This window comes from Puntigrus tetrazona, chromosome 1, assembly GCF_018831695.1.
Source record: "Puntigrus tetrazona isolate hp1 chromosome 1, ASM1883169v1, whole genome shotgun sequence".
NCBI classification, from domain to species: Eukaryota; Metazoa; Chordata; class Actinopteri; order Cypriniformes; family Cyprinidae; genus Puntigrus; species Puntigrus tetrazona.
In genome coordinates, this window is record NC_056699.1 from 18,833,682 (window position 1) to 18,858,966 (window position 25,285).

Below are 25,285 nucleotides of genomic sequence, written 5' to 3' on the forward strand. Positions count from 1 at the left end.
TAATAAAACAAAACACATACTAACTAACCAATTCAACACTAAACTAAACAGAAATAGAAAACAAAAACAAATCTTGAGCTTATAAACACCAACTAATGCTCACTAACAAAATATAAATACAAACGTTGTCTTCTGGTCCTACTCTAGTGTTTTTATACAAGTGATATTCTACATGTTACTTTGTGTAGCTCACCTGACATACTTACCTTGTCTCAAGAGATAAATCCAGCCATTACCTCTTAAATAGAAGTTACAAATCAAATCAGCATATATATATATATATATATATATATATATATATATATATATATATATATATATATTTTTTCCCAGTGCTAATACACACACGCACACATATCATTCATAGTTTTACACTTTTGAATGAACAGACTTAAAAGAGTCAAATGCGAATAGACTAAATGAAAGTTGAAAGCAAACACTGATTCAAGATGTAAAGCCTTTGTTTCGACATGTGCCACTGTGTTTGTTGCTTAACTGACCCTGAGCGTTGCTACAGTAGCTATTGTACTGAAAGGTCAGGTTGGTTGCGTCACATTGCATGGATTCCACAGAGGATTGAATAGAGCCCTGGTCACAACACAGTGGACTTGGCTACTCCCAAAGCACTTAAGATTAGAAATACCAAGAACTAGAAGCTACACAGAACAATACGATACATTAAAAAGGAACAATACAATGGACTGAACTCTGCCCTATGGCAAAGAGGTCATCATAATCTCATTGAAATATGACTTATTCTGGCCACAGACTAAAATCAGTGCGCAGGCTAACAAAAATACTACTGAACAGAAGACTTATGTGCTCCCAGCACAGATGTCTGTATTTCCCATCAGTAGTTGATACTGCTCCAGGGTTTAGTTTCCACTAAAGGCCTTGCATCACTAGACTTACAGACAGTGGGAATTCACCGCAGGCCATGATACGTCTCCTATTATTTCACTGGTTTAGACACTAACATAGTTGCGTAAGTGTCTAAAGTTCTTAAAATGACTTAAGTTGCCTACATTTCTCCTCAGGGATCAATAAATGTACGCCTTTTTATCTAATGTTCCCCTCAGAGGTAATGGTTTTAGAAAAAATATGGCTATTAGGACACAATAAAAAGCCAAATTCATTTGCAAGTCTGAGCTCGTAACCAGGCTATTTATTAACATTTTAACAAACACATTCCCCATTTTTTTCTTTTTGTGATTTGGGATCATGGTGTTTTAATACTGCTCAGGGACATAGCAAATCCAGAGTTTCCTCTTAAACTACCAGTGGGTCGATTTCAAGTAGAAGGTTCATACCGCACTAAAGAAATCACTCGCAGCCTCAAGATCCACTGCTGTGATTGCATGAGCCAGCAGATTTGTTTTCTACCAGAATAAATGAAAATGGTCTCAGAAGGGGGAATGAAAACAGGGAAATGTGAGGGTGGTTCAAACCTAACTGAACTCCCATCTCTTCTGAGGACTGTTTATTATTCCTTTGGAAATGTTAAACGGCACATCTCAGAAGAGGATAAAGAAAGGAAAATATGTAGGATACAGGCCAGTTTTTGCAGATTTGGCCAGCTTTGAGGATATATTGTCTGTTTTTGAAATTTTCACTTTGTCATTCCATACAGGAAATGGTGGAAAAAAAAGAGGAATCATATCCAAAAGTCACTTACCATATATGGAACAATGTATTTTCCAGACCTTAAGGCTGGTTCACACCAAGAACAAACTATGGCTGTATCAGGATGATAATGTCTGTTTATTGTGCACATGAATTGATTTTGACTGACTGTCAATTCTGAATGTAATTCAAAGAATACTGTTCCTCTGTGCTAGTTATTTTATAGATTTTTTTTTAAATGTATGGTTACTGTTTTTCATGTGAATTCTTTCACAATTTCTTTCCAATTAACTGGGTCAATTACATATGAGTGTCAAAGACAATTAAACAAAGACAATTAAAAATATATATAAAATGTTATAAAAAGTTCTTAAAAATGTATTATTAACGTTGGGTTCAGATGGTTTTGAAAAAGAAAAACATGTTTTCAATAAAAGTTTAAAGCTTCATAAAATGTTATGTGATGTAACTACAAAGTAAAAGAAACATGTTTTCTTTACAGATTGAATGAAACTTAAAGGAGTAGCTCATCCACAAATTACCCTATAAGCCATCCTAGGTGTATAAGACTTTTTCTTTCAGACGATAGTGTGCATTATTTTATTTTGAAGCTCAAATAAATCGTATATATATATATATATATATATATATATATATATATATATATATATATATATATATATATATATATATATATATATACATAAATACTGTGATATAAAATTAACCTATACTCCTTTGAGGGGGTCATCACATGTCCTCTGAAGCAGATTGATGGTTTTTGTCAGAAAAATATTTCTAGTTTTAAAATTATCAATTAAATGACTAAGCACTGAGTTCCGGATTCTTGGCTGACGTAAATTGAGTCATACGACAAGTCATAGGTCAGCCAATAATGCAGAACTCGGAGGAGTTCTGCCAGAAAATATCATAAATCAGTTATTTGCATTATCGTTTTTAAAATTAGAATTATTTTTGTAACAAAAACCCACCGATCTGTCTCAGAGGACATGTGATAATCCCCCGAAGGTGTATAGGTTAGTTTTACCCTGCATGCTGCAACCTCGATCAGGTGCGTAAACCTTTTTTTTTTTTTTTTTTTTTTTTTTTAATATCGATTAGAAAGCAGTGAAGCGGTTTCAAGACTATGCCAGACTATTTTGATTTAATTCTTTGAGGCTTATTTTCATTATGAGAAAGGATGTATTTAAGTCACTGTATGATTTTTTTTATGCATTCTTTCAATAATATTATTCCTCCACTACTGTCACAGCACCGCTTCAGAGTTTAACCACAGCAAGTGAACAGCTGTGTCACATAGACGATATACATTCGCAACATATGGAGCTCCCACTTCATTAACATATGGGAAAAAATACAGACTTGGGTAACTGCTACTTCCTCCATTTAACAGATATCAGCGTGGCTGTGGCACACATTGCACTTGTACCCTCTCACAGAAACACATGCACATGCCAAAGGCAATGGCTGACCTTTTAAATGGACATCTGTAGTAGGACACGGCTGTGGCCTAGGAGACAGCATTCCAGCTTTAAGTCCCTGAACCCCATAAACCCAAACCCATGTTCTGCTCATTAGACCGACAGACAGCCAGTGAAAGAAGAGTGAGGACGGGACGGTGGGAGGGGAGGGCGGTCTCACAAAAACAGAGGCGCTTGTCAGGATTATCAAAGGCCCCCCACACAAGAGGAGAATGTTTGGAGGCGGCTAACAGAGAGACATAATGTGGCTATTTATCCCTCATGTGACTCCGTGCATATATTAGACAGAATACAGAGGGGACAGACCATCAGCAGGCACCATGAATGAGAGCTTAAAACAAAGTCTGCCTTTCTTCAGCACAAACGAGTGTTGTCATTTTTCATATTCCAACTATAACTGGTAAACAGAGCATGGAGTGAGAGCCCCAGAACAGCAGTCCCTTTCAGATGTCAAGACCCAGATCTAAAATACACATAATAAGAACAAACTGTTTTGTGCCTAGAAAGAATCCATTCAATTTGTGCTCTGAAGCAGGGCTAAGGGATTTAAAGAGCTTTGATTGATTCTGTAGCAGGTGGTCAGTAGTGCTGCACATTACGCACAAGGTGCATTCGATTAGTGAGGTAACCGTGAACTTCTGCACCTCTGATTTCAGCTGTTCCATACTTCATGTGAACATTTCCTGTACTTTAGATGAGTTTTCCTGACAATAATAAAGCCTCTTCCTCCGTCATGTTTGAATAGCATCTGAAGGGAGGAAAAAAAACAACAGGATGCTGGGACCTCAGGTTTTCTTTTTTGTCACATTGTGTCCGGTCACAAAAGTTGAGCAACACTTGTCTGTTAACCATTTTGGAGTCGTTTGTAATGTCGCTGTAAACTCACAGCCTGAATGACATTAAAAGGCACAGTTGCTTGTTATTATCTGCACCAGGTACAATCACTATAATCTGATTATGAGCTTGAGCAACTTACCAGCCTACTTAAATCGGTATCAACAGAGAAAGGCATGCTTACTTACGTACAGTACACCAGATACACTTTTTAAGTATTCAACTACAAATTCAAAGGGAGACAACCCTAATATGATCTGCCAGCAATGTTGTTTTATCTCAGTCATTTTCTGAAAAGTAATAGCTTGCCTAATATTTTTATTCTATCATCGTTTGCTTGATTCAACCCCTCACTTTTTAATGTGGAGAACAACAGATGTTAGTATGACAGTCATTCACTCTCAACGTATGGAGAAAGGACGCAATAAAAGTAAATGTCATCAACTTTTGTCCGTGTCACATACGTTAGAAATACTATGAGTTATTACAAACACTACATTGTTTCGCTGAGCTAAAACTTTAATGCATTTACGTTTACTTAATAAAAAAAAAAAAACATTCAGCTCTTTCTCTCAGTACGTTAAGTGTGAACTTAAATCACATACAGCGGCAGCCAGCTGCTTGACAAACATGTGTGAAAGCGGCCGAAACAAACAGCCTGTCATTCCGCCTGCTGAGTGGACGTCCTCGCGCTTCACACACCTCAGCTCATCTCAGCGACTTTTCAAAGTCGTCTTCTGGACCTCACTTAAAACGACAAAGCAGTGACTTACCCATGTTTGAGACTAAGAGCTTGACAACGCTGAAAAAGTCCACAGTTCAAGAGTTTGACACTGAAGGCTGGCAGCTCGACCGTCAGTATATTAATGAGGTGACGTCACGCTCCCTAACGGGCGGAGAAAACTTATCAATGACGATTGTTTGATACTGTTCACGATCTTAACGTCAATTTTAGCACGTTAAAGCTAATTAAAGCATATTTGTGATGTTTTATTATTCCATTATATTTTCAGTTTTATAACTGAGATTACCCTACTTTGTTTATTACTTCTCGTAAATAATAAATTATGATGGCAGCGTAATAATATTTCAATAATAATAAATTATAACAATGAGGTTTTACTGCTGGATTACATTAATCAAATGTGCGAGGAGATAATACCTATATATTATATTTGTATGTGTATATATATATATATATATATATATATATATATATATATATATATATATATATATATATATATATATATATATATATATATACACACACACACACACAACTTTTAATTAAATTTTTTATTTATGCGTGTAATTCCAGATTTATTTTCCTGCAGCGTACTTATGAAGAGGTCAACGGTTTGGCGGCAGTTTAGTTTAGTTTCACCATTACGGGAAGGTCATTGATTGACATTTTGTTGTGGCGATAACGACAAGCTCTTGTCGATTAAATATCCATAGAGCTGAGCATAAAGAAAAAAAAATATTTACAATAGAAATTTTCATTATATTTCTACGATTTAATTATTTTTCATTCATTTTCCAAGTGGTAACTCTGGGTTATTCGTGGTAAGCAGATAAGGTGCAACGTTTCTTTTTTCCACCACCTTTTTATTCGACAATACCTGATTCTTATCCAGCGTTTATCCCGAACACACCCTTCTGTGGAGTGCGATGGTTGACAAAATAATATGAATAAGGTTAGCAGTGCTCTCTGCTGATAGAATAGAGGAGTTGCACTCAATTTATATGCTCTTGAATTAACGAATTATCCTATTTATATTTGCACTGTCTTTTATCTGCAGCAAACGATGACAAGCCTTTTATACGCGACCGCTAGCAGAATAATATTTATGCAAAATGTAATGATTTGTGTAATTGTTTTTTACCTTTAACTGTTAAAATGTGCCAGTGTGCAGCAGCCGAGGGGTGAAAGTGCGCTAATGAAACTGAATCTCTGTGTGAAAAGGCTGTCGGATAAATAATGCATTGTATTCTCTCCCTACGCAGTCTTCACAGTCGGATATGTTTGCCACAAGCAATTAATGTGAATGAACGGTTGCCAAATTATAAACTGTTACAATTCCTTAGTTTTGTTTTTTTTTTCCTACAAGAGGTGGCCAACCGTTTGGACTACAAATACAAGAAAGCACGGGCACCTGAGCCCCTCCCCGAATGAAGATTACATGGATTTGGGCTATGATTTGCGTTGATTGATGAGGCAAATGACCAATCAGCGCGCTAAAACGGTGACTGCGCGTGACGTCATGTTTCGAACTGACCAATCGTCGCAGTGAATCGGAAGCAGCGTTAACAAACTCCATAAACCAAGTGTTTGTCCGTCAGCGATACACCTAATCTCAGCACCAGGTCGCTGTCCACTGACACAGAGAGCGGTAAGCGATCTTCATTATTCATGCTCACATGTTTCACTTCCGTTTTAAACGCAATGTTCGAGCGTATTCGTCTAATTTCCCCAGAACGAGACGTTCTGGATATATAGGCGCTGCTTTTTTAAAAAAAACTACTTTGCCAACCCCGTTCATATGGACCGGACCGCGACTAGCATTGTACGTAATTGTTGCTGTGGAAAAAAGAAAGACAGAAAGAAAACAAGAAGGAAAACAGTAGTACAGCAAAAGACTTAGAATTGTGTTTCATGTCATTTTTGAGAGGGTTCCTGTTTAAATACATTTACAGAGATTTTCCAGTTACAACGCCGAAAAGGCATTATTGTATTCTAATTATTTATTGTGCTGTAACTTTTCTGAAGGTGATTTGAACTCCAGATGAAGTGTGATTGAGGACATGCACCAGAGGTTCTGTTAGTGCTGACAGAGGTCTGGTAATGTATATCAGAGCCTCATCACAGATTTCGTTCTGATTTTGAGCGTCTGAGCAGACTGGGCAGATTAGACACAGTGAGAAATGAGATACATAATCAGCTTTCTCTTGCCAAGATGTGTAGACAAGCAGGACTAATGGCCAGCTCTTCTTGAGACAGGTAAAATTGGGCATGCAGCCATGCAGATCATCACAGATACCCATCTGACTAGTTATGAGACCTCATGCACGATTCATGTTACAGTTAGCATTAAGTTTGTTTTTTTGGCATTGGCTCTGTGAATTGGTAATTCCGTTAAGTCACTTGATTTTAAGGTAGGGAAGTGTGCCATCTTTTAGTTTGATTCAGCGGAGTGTTTTTAAACTGTCCCTGGGGAATCTTATATCCTAGTCTCCGTGGGGTGTTTAGAGAAAAAGATTTACAGATTAAGTAATTGAAGACAAGGCACATGTGGTTAGGCTGATGAGTATTTGATCCTAAAAAAGAAAATGGTGAAGACAGCGTTGTAAGAGCCTATTTTGGGGAAAAAATAAAATAAAAATTATGCTGAGTGAAGATCCTTGTTACTAGGAAAAGATTAGATATGCCTAATGAATGGATGCCTAGTGTTTCTTTCTTTGTCCATCTTTTTTTTTTCCTCTTTAGGCCCATTGTAGTATGTAGTATTGTGTGTCAGTACTTAATGTAGTATGTTTCTCATAGCAATAGCAGGACGCTGGTTCAGTCTTGCTTTCTTAAATCTAGTAAAAAATAAAAAGTTAATTAATTGTAATACTGGTCAGGATACCTATATCAAAGAGCTTCAAAACAGTAACATTTTTGCATACTCGTTTTTTTTTTTCAAAGTTGCAAATAAAACAAAGGTTACTGGAGTGTTTTACAAGCATTTTATTGTTTGTATTTTGAGAATATTACATTTAATGTAAAGTTACCTAGAATTTTTTTGTATTATTTGCAAAATGTACAAGTTTCAGAGCGAAAATAGTTTCAGCACCAAAAGGTACATTCATTTGAGACTTTTGTAATATGATCACTTTGTTCAAGCAGTATGAACGTATTCATTTATTTACCTTCTAAATGTAAATGTTTTTATTTCTATAATTTTACTCAAATCAGAAATGAGCCTTAGCTGCATTCAGCACATAGTGTTGTTTTATGAAAAGCTTTGGTGCTTTTGTTTGGTGCCACAGACAATGTGAGACATGGCTGTTATTCTCTTCTATCTTTTTCATGACAGGGTAGCAGGGCTATTGGGCCTTTTGATGTTGTTTTCTGCAAAAACACTCAATAGCAAAAAAAAAAAAAAAGAAGCCTAAACACCTGTTTGGAGCTATGTCAGATCTGTGAGAATATTAACTGGTAATGTTTTAAAGAGAGTAGTCTCAAAATATATATTTATATATTATATATAATTGTTGAAGCCCCAAGATGTAGCTAAGATAAAACAATATTTTATGCTAAATATTTCAAATAATTTGAATTAAATTAATAATTATAAATAAATTATAATTATAATAAATAATTAAAATCCTTTTTTGGACCTTTTGTATTTTTTTTCATCATATCATATGCTTTATAACTTATTATGCAATATTAGATTTCCACATATGAATTTGTGATGTAGAAAGTTAGATAAAAATGTAAACATTTGAAAGCTTTCATTCTAACGAATGGATCTGTAGCTGTGGCGATAGTGACAATCTCTGACCTGCAGACATGGTTTTTGAGTTCTTTGTTTTGCTATCACACAATAATAGCCTGGACATTGTGGTCTATTCATAGATTTATATGGAGGTTAGGATAATAGACGTATTTGTGTCAGTCTTTCATTCGATTAACGGCTATCTGTGGCATGCAATGCGATTTCTGTGGTCACAGTATTGTCCCAATATCATAGAAAGCTAATTCTTTAGAGAACAGGCCGCAGTGCTTTATTTAAAAAAACAAAAAAAAAGCGACGTTTGCTTCATTTATGCAGTACTCTGTTTGTTCAGTTCCAGTTCTTGCACGTGCCCTGATCTCTTTGGATTTGTGCTCTAAATTATGCAAATGTTATTACAGATCTCATTTCAGTGCTATTTGTATGGAAATACATTGTCTGGAAAAGAAATTGCCATGAGGCAGTTTTCTCAAGGACTTTATGTTTGTGCGATAAGATGTCAGAAATTCTATCTAGAAGTTTTTTTTTATATACTTAGCATGTTTTAATTGTTTTTCAGTGTAAGATGAATGGGCCATGTGTGACTCACAGAAGTTACTCACGGAAGCATGCGAGTCGACGCGACAAGCGTATGTAGGTGGTGTAGGAGCAAACGTAGGCTGTACGTCGATAAGGTGCATGTGTTACCCAGGTGTGGGATGTTTGATTCTGGCCAGCACTCTCGCCCTCTCCAGCGGAGCTCCTGCCACTTCATCTCAACCGCCTCTTGGAGTTAAAGTCTTCATCACCAAGGAAACGGTTTCATGATTGGCCTATCTCTCGCTCTCCCCGTGTGTGTGTTTTGCTCCGTCTGAATTTCACTCACGCTCTCCCCCGCAGCCCAGCCAAAGGGGTAGGAGGTGTTGAGGGGGTGACATCACTAACAGTGCCAAACTTCTGCTGATCACGATCTCTGTGGCATTTGGAGGCCTGAGGTCAGAGTCATAGACGAAGCACAAACACATTTCTCAAAGATCACCCATTATTTGATCAACTGTCTCACAGACACCTCATTATTGCTGCTTTGACGTGCTATCTGAATTATCACACTTTCCAAGTCGTTTTCCAACCCTTGACCTTAAAGGGTTAGTTCACCCAAATAAGAAAATTATTACTCCATGATTTACTCATCCTTAATCCATCCTAGGTATATATGACTTTTTCCTTTCAGACAAATATAATCAGAGTTATATTAAAAAATGTCTTTGCTTTATAATGGCAGTGAGCGAGATTTTAAAGTCCAAAAAATGCACAATTTAAGATATATTTTGTGGAAAAACGGGATGCTTCTGACAATTACGACTGTCAACATGCAGAAAAGTACGAAAGACCTTGTCTGAATGCGCTATCTGTCACCAATGGTTCAACTGTAATATTGTGAAAACAAAAATAGCGTCTTTATTCAAATATTCGGATGCAACATCTCTGTAGCAAGTACAAGATACGTCTTGTACTCTTTGATTTATACAAACAGCTTATCTTTCCAACGCGTCTAATACAGAATTGCATAGGCACTTAAGCACTTGAGCTCATAATTAAGACTACAGAATTGGGAAGCAGAAAATTTCCTATGGCACATGAAGGCAACTTATGCCTGTCTGTCAAAACATTCCACTTAAGAGAGGCCATTTTGGCATTTGCTTTTTGGTTTAAATGGAAGCCCTTTAAAATAGTTTAAATTAGGCTTATTTTTATGTCACCTGGAACAAAATGCTCTCCTGTGTGTGCGGTGTGGCTTGTGTGCGCTTGCATGTGTTAGGTGTACGTGTCATGCTGGACAGTTTAGAGGAGCGTGTTAATCATGACGAGCAAAAGAATAAACACCTTCAAGAAAGCTGCGCAGGGGTGAGCTGAGGTTCGTGGTTGCGCGTATGTCGGGGAGGGGGTAAGTGAGGGAGTTTAAATGAAGGGATCTTGCTGTTGCCTGGCTACCGGCGGGAGCTGTTCCGTCGCTCTCGTCTCCAGCCACCTCTCCCACACGAGCAGCCTGCACCAGTCAATGAGCATGTTCTCTTTCTCTCTTCCTCTACCCCCATTTCTACATACACATGCACTCGCGCAGTGGGCAACAGTCGCACACAGACTATTGAAGCCGCTTTTCCTTGTAGTCGCTAACGCAGAATCCCATTCAGCTCTGCTTCTGTGAAGGCGAGAGGATAGCAGACATGGAAAGCCTGTGCTGGTTCAGCAAATATCACAATGAACCAAAGGTAGGAGCCGCGCGACGGTCTTTTAGCCATCGTTATCTCTTCAAATATGAAGAAGAGAAAGGAGAATGACACAGAGACAGTGATGAGGCTTGTTTTCACCAGTGTCACTCAAAGCGGTCGTTCTCTTCAAGACATGCATTCGCGTTCAAAAACAGATAGATGTAGCCCAAGAGGAATGGAGCAGAATACACACATGCATGTGAAAGTTGAACATGAATGGGCCCAAATGGAGCTTAGAGGCAGCAAAGTGACTTCAGGTGTTATTAGCTGACTGTAAGCTGCTATTTAAATATTACAGTCAGGGTAATGTTCACTTGCTATGTAATGGTAGCAGTAACAACATTTTTTCTTCCTTATTGTGATGTACATCTTAGTGGAATGGATTATACGAGCAGAAAAAAAGTGGGGCCTGGACTTCGTTCTGCTCATTGGTTGTTGATTGGATGGAGCTTGTAGTCAATTGGTTCTAATCAAAGGACTAAATGAGTGAAGAAATCCTGCATACATCACCAGAAGATTGAATATAGGGATATATGAATCTATTATAATGGTCAGGTGATGTTGTTAAATGCTGCAAACTATAAAGCTTGCAGAGATTTTTGTATAATTACAATGTACAGTAGGATAAAAAGCTACAGCATTTTACTTCAGTTTACGAATTCCTCACTTTATTTTGTTCACTCCTTGCTGATATAGCCTAGTACACTCAGCTGTCATGAGGAATGAGTGAACAATGAGCAATTTTGGACAGAGCAAGAGAGTAAAAACTGAGCGTTGATTCCTGCAGTCGACCCTAAATAAAGGGTTATTCGGAATTGGGGAATTAACTATTCTGGAATCAGAACTTTGATAAACCCACACTTGTGTTTTTGTTTTTGATTGCTGAGACCAATGGACATGTCACAGATCTTCATTGTTGTTACTGGCATCTCTTCGTCCAGGTAAAGATGTCTCAGGTGAAGCAGGTTGGCCTGTTGGCCGCTGGATGCCAGCCCTGGAACAAAGATGTGTGTGCAGCCAGTGGGGACAGGTTTGCGTATTGTGCCACACTTGCCATATATGTGTACCAAGTAAGTGCAAACTATTGGTATGGGAACTAAAGTAAACTATAGACTGTTCATGTAGAAAATGGTTCACTCAAAAATGAGAGTATGTCATTTACTCATAATCATGTCATTCCAAACCTATACGGTTTTGCTCATCTTCAAAATGCAACCTGAGAGTTTCATCAAGTAACACTGATCAAGGTATATACAAAGAGCACATTGAATGTGGTATAAGGAAGCTCAAACATGTCTTCTTGACCTGCGAGATCCAGCATGGTCTGTTCTTAAGCGTCAAGCAAGTTAGAGATATAAATTTCTCCGGTTTCATTAAAAAGTTCTTATTGAGTTTAAATTTTTGCGTGAACCCTTTAACAACCTACAATTACAATCTACTGTGACTTTTGGATTTTGAATTCAGAATTGTTTTTTTGAGTGGTATTGATTAAAGTCTGTTTTTCTAGCTTGATCACAGATATAATGAGTTTAAGCTGCGAGCAATCATGTCTGAACACAAGAAGACAATCACAGCTATATCATGGTGTCCACACAACGCTGACGTGTTTGCCAGTGCTAGTGCTGATAACCTGCTCATCATCTGGAACGTAGCTGAGCAAAAGGCAGTTACACGGCTTGACAACACCAAAGGTACCAACATACAGCAGTATCCACTGATATACACACTACCTCATGACACATATACCATCTGATAGTACGTGCCCTCCAAAACATCACTCAGTGTTTTCGTTTGTGATTAATTTATTTCAGGTATTCCAGCTTCTCTAAGCTGGTGCTGGAATGCAGGTGACAGCGTTGCGTTTGTATCCCACCGGGGTCCTCTGTATATATGGACCATCTCTGGGCCAGACTCAGGAGTTACAGTGCACAAGGAGGCTCACAGTTTTCTCTCGGATATCTGCCTATTCCGCTGGCATCCACTGAAGAAGGGAAAAGTTGTATTTGGACACACTGACGGCAGTCTGTCCATCTTTCAGCCAGGTGACATGACTGCTAATGTTGTTTATTCATTTTTTTGCTAGTACCAAAAACATGTAATTCCAATATAGTATTACATTTATTCTTTATAAAACATAATGTTTTTGTGGTCAAAAAGTAAAAAAAAAGGCAGCCACTGTGATATAAAAATACAGGTTTGGACTAACATGAGGATGAGTAAACAGACATTTTTACTAACATGCAAAATGACAATTCTTCAATTATATTACTTCAGGCTCAAAGAATCAGAAGCATGTGCTGCGTCCCGAGTCACTAGAAGGCACAGATGAAGAGGACCCCGTCACAGCTCTAGAATGGGACCCTCTCAGCACAGACTACCTGCTGGTGGCCAACATGCACAACGGCATCAGATTGCTGGACTCTGAATCTCTATCCTGCATCACAACCTTTAGTTTCCCTAGTGCCGCTGCCTCTGTGCAATGCCTGGCCTGGGTGCCCAGTGCCCCTGGCATGTTTATCACAGGGGGTAAGATAAATACGCACAGAAGAGCCAGTGGGAAATAGTAGTTTTTAGCTTAAGAGGCCAGCTTTGATCTGATTTTAGAACTCTCATTTAATTATTAATTACATTTACATTTTAACGCAATAATAATTTTAACAGAAGGGGAGTAGTTTAAAGTGGAACACTTGGTGAAATGGAACACTATATTTGCACAGCTGAACCACTAAAAAATGTTTGTTTTATTATATTGAATTCTCAAGATTCTCAAGTTGGCGTGCTGAGAATATGGAACGTATCAAGAGCGACACCTCTGGACAACTTCAAACTGAAGAAAACTGGCTTCCATGCACTGCATGTTTTAAATTCCCCACCAGCGAAGAAATGTACGTGTTTTCATGTTTACCATCACAATGTCTACGTTCTTAATGAATTACAATGAGATTATGAGATCAAATATGAGATGCTTTGATCAAATTTATGCAATTACACTCATAGTCACAGTAATTATAGTAAAATATGTGGTGTATACAAATTATAAATATTTATTTCCAAAACAACTTCACATTGTTCACACAACTCCATAAATGAACTCCATCATGATGGAGTTTGAGAAGTTTACACTCCACTCTGAATCATAGCATTGGCTGTGTATCACATTTAATCTTCATCACGGCCACCAAATAGCCATTTAGTGTATCCAGAGTAATGTGTTTTGCATTTGATTAAAGCGGGTTAAAGTAACCTAAATTCTTGGCAAACACGCAGAATAATGAAAAATCGCATGTAAACGGGGAGTGAAGAGGTTTGCTTATGTCATGTAAACTCCTTAATGCGAATAAGCAGATTATTGGTGCACATGTAAACATAGCCAGTGTTGTCATTTCTCTTTTAGCCTTTAGCACGAATTCCCCTTCCAAGAATCACTACACCTCCTCCACTAGTGAGGCTGTGCCTCCACCTACTCTTTCACAGAACCAGGCCTTCTCTCTCCCTCCCGGCCATGCTGTCTGCTGTTTCATGGATGGGGGGGTTGGACTGTATGATATGGGCTCCAAAAAGTGGGACTTCCTGCGGGATCTGGTAGAAAAAGTGGCATGCTGTTACCTGTGGGTTAACATATATTGAAAGTTTTTACATTTAATATCATGAAAGTACCCTACACTTAAAAAAAACTGGGATTTTTTTAGGTTAAGTTGTAATGAAAAAGTAAATGCATTGATGAAAACCCCTAAAGTTTAGAAATGTTTTTATATTAGTCACCTTGCTTTTGAAGAGTCATTTTCAGTCTTTTTTTAAAAGTCTCCTAAACAATTCAGCAAATATGCATGTTATTTTCTCAACAAACAGCTCTTTTAGTTGCTTTAAATGTTATTTATGATGAAGAAATAAAACCGTTTCACCCCATGGTTAAGTAAGGAATAATTGACTACTGATTTGTCATAAATTAATGCACACCTGAGGTGATAATGCACCCACGACACAAAACAAAATGTGCAGACCTCAGGTGTGCATTAAGTGGTGCTGCATTCATTTTCAATAAGTCATCAGTCTGAACTCAAATGTGTTGTTTTTAGCATTAATATCACATGTACTGATGGTTATATCATGAGATGTGCAGCTTCCTTGTGCCACTGATTAAGCATCATTTGTCTGACTCACATTTTAACTGTCACATACAAGACCACATATTTTTTAATTTGGTTTCAGATTTGTCAGTGAATTACAATAATTAGAATAATTTGTATTATTTGTATCCTATTATATTTTTTCTTGTTATTATTTACGTTTTCAGATTTCATTTTAAATGTAGTTAAACCTTTTCGTAATTTTGTTATTTTGTGACTTTTTTTCTCCCAGGGTCATGTTGAAACTATCTTCGACTGCAAATTCAAGCCAGATGATCCAAACCTTTTAGCTACAGCTTCATTCGATGGGACGATAAAAGTCTGGGATATAAACACATTAACTGCTGTGTATACGTCTCCGGGCAATGAGGGAGTGGTTTATTCTCTGTCATGGGCCCCTGGTAAGAATGATCAAGAATATTAGAACTGACCATGTTATCACTGAAGTTCCATACAGGTTTTGTTTTTGTGGCTATTCATGCAATGTTTTTCTTCTTTCTTTTTTTTCACTGTAACCCGAAGGAGATTTGAACTGCATAGCAGGAGCCACATCAAGAAATGGCGCCTTCATTTGGGATGTAAAAAAAGGGAAAATGATAACAAGATTTAATGAGGCAAGCACTTTTTATTTATTTATTTATTTTTATTTATCCAGAAATCTCACAGTTATTAATTATTGAGAATGAATATTTGTTCTTTTAATTTTGATTGCAACAATCTTCATAGTTAGCATGGGTCTTTATTTTGACTGCAATTGTGTTGCAGCACGGGAAGAATGGTATTTTTTGTGTTGCTTGGAGCCATAAAGATTCCAAAAGAATAGCCACATGCAGTGGAGATGGATTTTGGTCTGTTTGTATTCTTGAATAACATTTTCACAAGTTTCCACTTAGTCCATAGATGCAATGCAGTCGTGTTATTCTCATAGATGTGACATTCTTACTTTTTTTTTTTTTTTTTGATTTCAGCATAATACGAACCCTTGATGGCAAGGTGTTGCATAAATATAAACACCCAGCAGCAGTGTTTGGCTGTGACTGGAGTCAAAATAACAAGTTTGTGTATTAATCAATTACATACACAGATGTCAGAACTTTACCTGTATTATTATCTCATTATCACAATTCTGCATTGTGTGTCTGTCTCTCTCTTACTCTCTCTCTCTCGTACTCACACAGAGATATGATTGCCACTGGCTGTGAAGACAAGAATGTTCGAGTCTATTATTTGGCCACTAGTTCAGACCAACCACTCAAAGTCTTTACCGGTCACACGGCCAAAGTATTCCATGTGCGCTGGTCACCTCTCAGAGAGGGCATACTGTGCAGCGGCTCAGATGATGGGTAATTGTTCAACTAAATCTTCATTTGCTCTCCTAATATAGGCTACGCTACACAATTGGTCAGTAGCAAAGGTAAAATACTTTACATTATTACAAAAACAATCTCTTCAAATAAATTATATTCTTTTGACATTTTCCACAAAAATAGCTATTGAGAATAACCGTTTTCAACTTTGAAGCAGCAAATCAGCATATAACAGTGACAACTAGAATAATACCTGCCGAGCTTTCACATCACATTAATAAATTACATAAAAATATATTAAAAACAGAAAATAATAATTTTTAATGCTAATATTTTACAGTCTTACTGTTTTCACTATATTTTTGATCTAATGCAGAATTGCTAAAAAATTGTACATGGTTTTGATGACATAAAAAATTATGATCATTAAACATTTGATGTTACATTTCATAGAGATTTGTCTAATATAAATAAAAAACATTAAATAAAATAGCATAATTAACTAAAATATAATTAAAAATGTTCAAAAAATGTAACCAAATAAATGATTTTTATAATTTTTAAATGATTTTCATTTTATTGTGAAATTAAACCGTTGTCATTTACAGTTTTACTGGAATTTGGGCATAAAAAACTGTAATATATTGTTTTTTTCTTATGCACCTTATCTGTAAATTTTAATGCTAATGAAGTCTTGTATTTCACAATTTCATTTAGGTTGCATAAATTAGTTATTTAATTAGTTAATGAAGCCTGAAATGATCTGTCATGCAAATCATCCTTTTCATATCATCCAGCTATTAGAAACTTCTATATAATAAATTAATCATGGCTGGCTGTTCATAGGGCATTCCTACAGTTGCACTGGTTACTGTGATGTTACATTCACTTCATACAACGATGCATTTCTGTGTGCATGTTGACTAGGACTGTTCGTATCTGGGATTACACCCAAGATGCCTGCATCAACGTGTTGAGTGGCCATACCGCTCCAGTGCGGGGTCTCATGTGGAACACAGAGGTGCCGTACCTTTTGACCTCAGGGAGCTGGGACTACACCATCCGTGTCTGGGACACCAGAGACGGCACCTGTCTAGACACTGTATATGACCATGGAGCTGATGTCTATGGTACGTAGACTATTTACTTATGTGTTCAAAAACATGGTACAACTTCTTTGATTTCTACGGAGTTTGCCAAAAATCAGCACTATTGAAAAAATGTAGCTTTTTAGTGTTGATTTTTGGAAAATTGGGGGTCATTTATGGGTTAATAGGGGTTTGGTCACAACAAATATGTTGCAATTTTATATAGCCTATCCAAATCTTTTTATCTATGTCTCAAAACTTTACATGCACATTCCAGACCCTATATATTTCTAAAAAGAAATCAATCGTTTAGCCAAAATAATATTGTAGGTTAAAATTAACCCACAGACAACATTGTGATAGCTAGACACAGCTGACTGATTTAACTTTAAGGTATAAAAACCAGACCACTGAATAGTTAAGAGACCTAAATATGTAACAGGAACACTTATTTTTGTCCAAGGACTGTCTTTCAGTAGAATTATTCATACAGTATAGGAACATTCGTTCATCATTTTGTGTCATTCCAAGGTAATAATACATTATTTATACAGCCTTGTCAACCGTATGAATTCCCCCAGGTCTCACATGTCACCCCAGCCGTCCGTTCACCATGGCTTCCTGCTCCAGAGACTCTACGGTCAGACTTTGGTCACTTACTCCTTTAATTGCTCCCTTAGTGGTCAACATCCTTACTGACCACAGCTGGGATGACATCATTGGCAACACAGGTTAAAAACATGCACATATTATATACTGTCTGTATGCATTGGTCTGCATGACATTAAAGCATATTTATTTCTTGAGTGTAGATCGCGCTATGGTCCCTGGAGCTCCTCCTCTCCTGTGTGGAAAAATTTCCAAAGATATCAAACAGGAGCTGGATAAACTCTCTAGTGATGTGCGCATGAAGAAGCTTCGATGGTTCTCTGAGTGTTTTTCAGTGAGTGAATCTCAACACCAAACTCTCATGGGCCTTTTTAAGGAGTCTAAATAATAAGTTATTTGTTCTGTCTTTTTAGCCACCAGGTGGGAGTCATAACCTTTGGGATCTGGTTGCTGTAATCAACGGACAGGATGATAGTCTTCTTCCACAGAACTATGGACAAGGCATCATGCACATGAAACATCTGGTCCGCTTCAAAACTGTGAGTGCATAAATGGTTATGTAACTGAAAGGTAAATTGAAGTCTTGCAAGCTTCTGGTGAATATTATGTCATCAATACTTCTATAGCATTTTATATTAAGTTTTTTGTCAGTTACACTGTATGTGTCTTCCTTGTAGTCTGAAGCACAAGAGCTGACCATAGTAAAGATGTCAAAGTTTGGGGGTGGTATTGGAGCTCCCAGTAAAGAGGAAAGGCTCAAGAATGCAGCAGAAATCCATATCAGACTGGGACAAATCCAGAGATACTGTGAGCTTATGGTGGAACTGGGAGAGGTAAAGATTTAAAAGCCATTCGTTTTTTTAAAACATCACATCAATATGCTGCTCAAGTAATGTATTTAAAAAAGTATTAATATTTGTTGATGGGTGTGGATTTAATTTCTGCTTAATTATGTTTAAGCAGCAGTTTTATCAGTAACATGGTAAATTGACAGTCCAACAGATTCATATTCTTACACTACCATTCAAATGTCTGGGGTCGGTAAGATCTTTTAAACATTTTGAATACATTTTCTAATCTTTTTTAATCGTTTCCCTCACAGCTGCATTATTTAATCAAAAATACAATAAAAACAGCAATTTTTTTTTCTTTCGCGTTAATATACTGTATTATAAAATGTCTTTTATTCTTGTGATGCAGCAATGTTTGGTTGCATCTGGTATACACAGATATGATTACATGAACAGAACAAACGTATGTACACTTTAGCAAACTATTCAATGGAAAAGATACATGTACACGAAATCAGTCACACACTGAATTATCAAAGGAACAAAATCGAACACAGAAAACAGAATCAAGAAACATGCCAAACCCGACTCAAAATATATCCAAACAAAGATCAAAAGTGACAATTCTGAATATTCAGCAGTAAAGGCTTTGCAATTTCGTATGAAACTGCAGAAATCGTTTCAATATGCTCATTTGCCTTTTAAGAAACATTGCTTATTATCAGTGTTGAAAACAGTTGTGCTGCTTAATGTTTTTGTTTAAATTGTGGTACTTTTTCCTCAGAATTCTATGATAAATAGAAAAACTGGATTTATTTGAAAAAGTAACCTTTTGTAAGATTAAAAATGTCTTTACTATCATTTTAAGCATTTTAGTCCAAATAAAAACATACATTGCTTAATTTTACTAGCCCTTACTAAAAGAAAAATCTTGCTGGTCCCATTTTCTCATATGTGGTGTTGTTTTTTCCCCCAGAAATGTATGTATTTTAACGTTTTGGATATGTTTTATGCATTTAGTGGGAAAAAGCTCTTTCTGTGGCCCCTGGTGTCTCCATGAAATACTGGAAAAAGCTCATGCAAAGGTATCTCAAATACTCATTTGTATTTTTAAATCTGTTGTTGTGAGTGAATTTCCATTCATTAACTCTTTAATTCAGGAGGGCAGATCAGCTTATGCAAGAAGGCAATGATGATGTCATCCCATATTGCATCGCCACGGGTGAGGTGAAGAAGTTGGTGAATTTCTTCACCTCTAGAGGTCAGCTGAAAGAAGCTGTGCTGGTGGCTCAGGTACACGGCACTGTTACCTTTTCACCCATTTACAGTCGTAAGACTGTGCACCTCTGTGTTAAGTGTCATAACAAATGAGTCTATGCTATAAGTGTGCATGCTTTGTTTCATCAGGGTGCTTGTGAAGGCAATATACATGGTCCTCAGATCACATCAATAAACCATGCCGCAAACTCGGACAATGACAACATTGAAAAATACTGCGGGTAAGTTCTACTTAATTTAAGACACAATCAAGTATTTGACCTCTTATCTTCTTACCCACTTTCCCCTTCTTTGTCCAGGATGCTGCACAGAGTGTGTAAAGAGCTGGCGGAGTGGTATTTCCAAGATGGCCGTGCTGTGTTGGCAGCTTGCTGTCATCTAGCTGTAGACAACGCAGAAGTAAGCTCGTAATACTGAAAGATAGTATTGACCACCTGTAGCAATATTTCAAATTAAAATTATTTAAACTTCTAATAACATCATGTCAGTTTTAAAATGATTCAACAACTACAGAATATGATGCAGCATACAGGAACAATTTAAGATTATTTTAAAAGACTTTTACGCTACCTTTTCATAGGTTTGGGTCAGCACTATTGTAAAATAAATTGGCTTACTAACATAAAATAAAAAATGACCCCAAACTTTTGACATTTATTTATGCACACTTTTTGGCTTTGCACTAAAATTTGCCCTAAAACAGAAACAGGAACCTTTGTCTGACTGGCTGACAGTAAATGTTAGGTCAGTGTTATAGGAGTGTTTGGGTAAGGATAAAATAGTGTTTTTATCTCCTTGTGTCAGCTGGCTATGGCATCTCTGATCAGAGGCAATGAGCTGGAGCTGGCAGTGTGTGTGGGCACGGTCCTGGGAGAATCAGCCAGTAAAGCCACCCACTACGTTCTGGAGCTCTTGGCCAGGAAATACATGACCACTGCCACCTGGTAAGAATAAAACCGATTAGTAAGATCAGCACATCTTTTCTTGAAGTCAAGAAAATAATGTGTTCAAAACTTTAGAAGGCCAAATATGTTACATTAATATATTATCATATTTCCTCTGAAACAGCACCCTTTCCTCTAAATGCAACCCATTTCTTATCATCAGACAAGTACAGAAGTGTTCACATGATTCTGATAGTCATCCTTACTGCACACCTGTTACATTTTTCATTTCCATCTTTCTCTAGCTTTCCATCTGTGGCATACAGGTATTTTCTCTGCCCCTTGTGTCACTCAGTTTTGATTTGGTTACATGTACATTAGGTTTTTATGCTTTTATGCCAATAAATAATATATTATCTTTCTTAATACTATAAATCATTATTGACTGAGTTGCAATACTCCATAAGGTTTTCAGTCAACTTAAAACTACACATTCAGCTTTTACTACTAACTTTTAATATGTTATTCATAGGTACTAGGCGCTTTAAAATGAATAGTTCTCCCTCTTATCATCATTTACTTACATGTCTTTCCAAAACCATTCATCATTTCTTATCAAGTAACATGTAGAAGTCTGTACTGTCAATTCTGATTGGTGCATTTACATCCTTGCCATATTTATTTTTTATGATGCTTCTCGAAAACCCTCATTTAGCTTATAATATTCAATATAATACATTTTGCTCCACAAAATGAATGGTATGTCCACTTTTTCCCTGCGTTTATCTCAAGATGCATTGGGTCTTCTACTCCCTAGGGATCTTGCAGCCAGATTACTCCAGATTATCCCTGATAACGAGATCTTGTTAGCCAAACTGTGTGCCTTCTACCCTGGCAGCTCCGCCGAAATCAATGACCTGCACGAAAAGGTAGCTACTTCATTCATACTCCCCAACATTCACTCAATTCATTTGTTGGTTGTTAAAAACCAAATAAGAATGTAAAGGCGAACATTTATTTAATCATAATGATTTATAATAATTCTTTACAGTGTGGTCTTCCGACTATAGAGGAATGTAAAGACCTTGCTGAAAGTGCACATGCTGAGGGAGAAATCTTCCAGACAGTAAAGTATTACCTCCTGAGCGCAGAACCAGAAAAAGCCCTTCTCATTGGGATCACATATGTCAAAGGTGAGTGTCTAATCTGTGTCTAATTTATTCAACTTCATATTTTGTTATTTCCAGAACACCTTCATTTTACAGACTATGCATACTTAGTGTAGCATACTGCATACATTACAATATTACAATTTTATCAAAATGTTTGAATATATGAAAAGTGGTTAGAGTAACGTTCTCTTATGTGACGTTTCATTTCATGTAGTGTCTACAACTTGATTTTCTCTATTTAAGTGATTGTTTGTTACACAAATTAAAACACAAGTGGAAAGTTATACCTATTATGTGATGTTAATCATCTTAACATTATTAGATTTGAATTTCTAAAAAATATTATATTATATTGACTATGCTTAAAAAGTCCTGAAGCTGGTTGCCTCAAGGTTACCTTTTTACAGTGTTGACCTTCTAAATAAAAAAAAAAAGAAATGATTCATGTGGACAAGACAAGATTGTGTAATCCGAAGGCACAACTGATGCCTTGATGAAAATGTCTTAATACAGCCAACAATAGATTACTGATTCTCTTCCCTCAATAGAGCAGCTGAGCTCTCCTGACTGGATGGTGGACTCTGTGTACCACATCCTAGACCTGCTGAGCTACATCAGAACAGACCGTCTCATTCTTCCAAAGTGTAGTGAGTAAGTCAGTGTCCTTCCCTCACAAACACTTGTCGATGATATCATTTATAGCAGCTGTCATTCTATGGTCATCTATGATCATCTCTCTCCCTCTCTGTCTTTGGCAAGAGAACGCAATGAGTTGCTTATTCTCTGTGGGTATATTGGTGCACTATTAGCTATTGGGAGACAGTATTCCAGTATAGTGCCAGCACTGTATGAATACACAAGGTATGTTAACTGTTGGATGTAAATTAAGTTACCCAGTTAATGGTGTAAATATCACTATTAACGTCTTTCTCTCTACCTTCCTCTCTCAGCCAGCTGCTGAAGAGGAGAGAGGTGGCTGTGCCATTGCAGATAGAGCAGCTGTCTGTAGAGCTGGATGCCTGGAGAGCCTGCACACATTCCCTCAAGTCTGTACCACATTGTTACAATACAATACATTGCAATACACTTTACAGCACATCAGTCTAATTCATAATTCACAACTTGTTTGTTTCAGAGCCTGTATTTTAAAGCATTGTACACTATTTTAACTGCCCTTAACACTTATCTTTTACCTAATTTGATGTTCTCTGTCAAAAATGGCCAGCTGATTAAATTGCGTGTAAATCTCTCATTATGCTATTGCATCATGAAATACTGATTTTTTTGTCACTCTACACATACAGAGTTGCAGACGATGCATTGTACAATCCACCATCTGAGGCCCAGAAAAAGGAGTACAGCCAGCTGTTGAGTCGGATGAGTGAGGAGCCTATCAAGGGCCTAGAGGGCCCTGACTATGTCACTGGCTCCAACTTGCCCAGCCACTCTGATGTACAGATTTCCTGCTTCACTGGCCTCAGGATACAGGTGGGTTTCTTTGTGGACAGTCTTGCATTAGCACTTTACAAATATCACTGTACTTAAATATGCCTTTTTACCCCAGGGTCCAGCATTCTTCCTGGAAGATGGCAAATCAGCCATTTCGCTCAATGATGCCCTGATGTGGGCGAAAGTAAACCCTTTCTCTCCATTGGGGACGGGTATACGCCTCAACCCCTTCTGAGCACAAATACGTGAGCAGTATTCTTGCTGGTCTGGCTCTGGAAAGCCGACAAGGCATCCATTTTCTCTCCGAAAGCTTAATGTATGTCATTAAACAAAATCAAATTGTGTTCAAATCAACATTATTTGAGGCTTTGCCGTTCCACGCTGTGCTTACTTCATTCAGGATTGCAGCTTATATGCAAAGAATCAGCAAAAGAAAGAGTGCTGCTGTAGGGAACTTACATTACACAAGGCCAACAGTGCAAATGCGATGATATTTCTTTTATACAACAGTTCAGTAAACAAGAAATCAATATAAAGTAAAACAAGTTCTTCTTTTGTTTCCAAAGAAGGCAAAGGCATTTTGACAAACGAGACTGATGCACTATGAACATAGGCAAGCAGAAGGATATGAACAGTAAATATCTTCTCTCAACGCACAATAACATGATGATCCACAACTAACTGTTGTATAAAGAGAGATTTATGCTGGATACAGTAATGAATGTTACATATAAAGCAGGATATTTAATGCCTTTCTTCCTCATCTTAAAACATCTTAAGTGGGTTCAGGGATTCAGGTTTAGGAGTCGCATTCAGGTCTTAGGGTTGAGATCTGTAGCCCAAAGATTGTAATTCTAGGTGGTACTGTCACTGATATTATGAAGTATGAGCACTTTCATCAAGCTGCCTGAATGTTTAGAAGATCTAGACATCTTTTTAATTCTTAATGAGACTTACAGGGTATTCATCTATATATTTTTGTTTATTTTATTTCATAAAAGACACATTAATTTTGCTGCTTTGACATTGAAATTGTTTGCCATGTTCGTTGTGTTTTATATGAACTGAATAGTAAATTTTAGTAGAACCAAATACTAGAAATGAAACCTTGTGAAATGAAATATTGTAACAATCACTATTTAATGTTACTTCATTTCATTCAGGAACTGTTATGAATGGGTATACAGAGCGGGTCTGGGGCAAGATATGTAATATTTATTAAAAAGAGTTAATAGGACATTAAGTCTTGCTGTTGCATTCAAAATATGTCTAGATGAACTTAGGCAATAAGTTTGAGAAAATGCACATATAGAGTGAGGAAGCAAGAGATTTCTGCTTATACATAGCTATATGCTTGGAGTTCATTTCTGAAGTTAGGAAATAAAAGACAAAAAGTGTAATTTGTATTTGTAAAATCATCAGTTATATACATACATAGTATATGAAATGGTTTGGAGGAATTATTTTATGAATTTTTGGGTTCATGTTAGAAAATACTGATACAGAGACTATTTTCATCAAAACTGCACTGTGAAATGTATTTAACTGTATATAGTTCTAGAATTTAGAATGTCTGAACTCTAAAGGGTGTACATAGCATATTCATATGTTAATTGTTCATACGCAAAAAAGGACAGTTACGTGTCATATATTGATCCTGAAGTAGTCGGGCATTGGATTTAGCCAGGACTGGTCCAAATTCTGCATGCTTCAAATGTCTCATGTTTATTTTGACTGATCGTGCAAGACGAGATAGAATAAGCAAGACTTTGTCAACGATAATTACCTTCTTTTTTGTGACTATGATTTGATAATTACTATTAAAAAGATGAAGTGTACAAGAAAACTCATGATGTTGCTTTTGCTT

At 36.9% G+C, this 25,285-nt stretch overlaps 2 protein-coding genes across 5 annotated transcripts in view; one reads left to right on the plus strand and one right to left on the minus strand.

Moving 5' to 3' along the window:
• Positions 1-4,843, minus strand: part of gpm6ab (glycoprotein M6Ab) — a 44,383-nt gene extending 39,540 nt beyond the window's left edge. Inside the window, exon 1 of the mRNA XM_043233965.1 lies at positions 4,733-4,843. Coding sequence (XP_043089900.1) covers positions 4,733-4,736 — 4 coding nt within the window. The 5' untranslated portion in view covers positions 4,737-4,843. The remainder of the gene's footprint in view (positions 1-4,732) is intronic.
• A 1,425-nt stretch (positions 4,844-6,268) lies between these two features.
• On the plus strand, positions 6,269-25,264 carry wdr17 (WD repeat domain 17). 4 transcript variants are annotated; one of them, XM_043233828.1, is made up of 31 exons: positions 6,309-6,355; positions 6,733-6,963; positions 11,655-11,783; positions 12,221-12,404; positions 12,525-12,755; positions 12,988-13,239; positions 13,476-13,598; positions 14,108-14,295; positions 15,073-15,241; positions 15,363-15,454; positions 15,606-15,688; positions 15,809-15,895; positions 16,019-16,183; positions 17,075-17,277; positions 17,817-17,966; positions 18,048-18,178; positions 18,258-18,383; positions 18,522-18,677; positions 19,656-19,720; positions 19,796-19,928; positions 20,043-20,134; positions 20,213-20,312; positions 20,718-20,857; positions 21,103-21,123; positions 21,615-21,726; positions 21,849-21,990; positions 22,518-22,620; positions 22,729-22,830; positions 22,920-23,015; positions 23,274-23,457; positions 23,534-25,264. In XM_043233828.1, exons 3-31 carry the CDS (start codon positions 11,661-11,663, stop codon positions 23,651-23,653), a joined length of 3,873 nt encoding a protein of 1,290 aa, XP_043089763.1. In that variant the 5' UTR covers positions 6,309-6,355; positions 6,733-6,963; positions 11,655-11,660; the 3' UTR covers positions 23,654-25,264. The 4 variants fall into 4 exon arrangements, with proteins under 4 accessions (XP_043089755.1, XP_043089763.1, XP_043089737.1 ...); XM_043233820.1 differs by lacking the exon at positions 6,733-6,963 and having other exon boundaries at positions 6,269-6,355; XM_043233802.1 differs by lacking the exons at positions 6,309-6,355; positions 6,733-6,963 and adding an exon at positions 10,509-10,713.
• Positions 25,265-25,285: the final 21 nt, after the last annotated feature.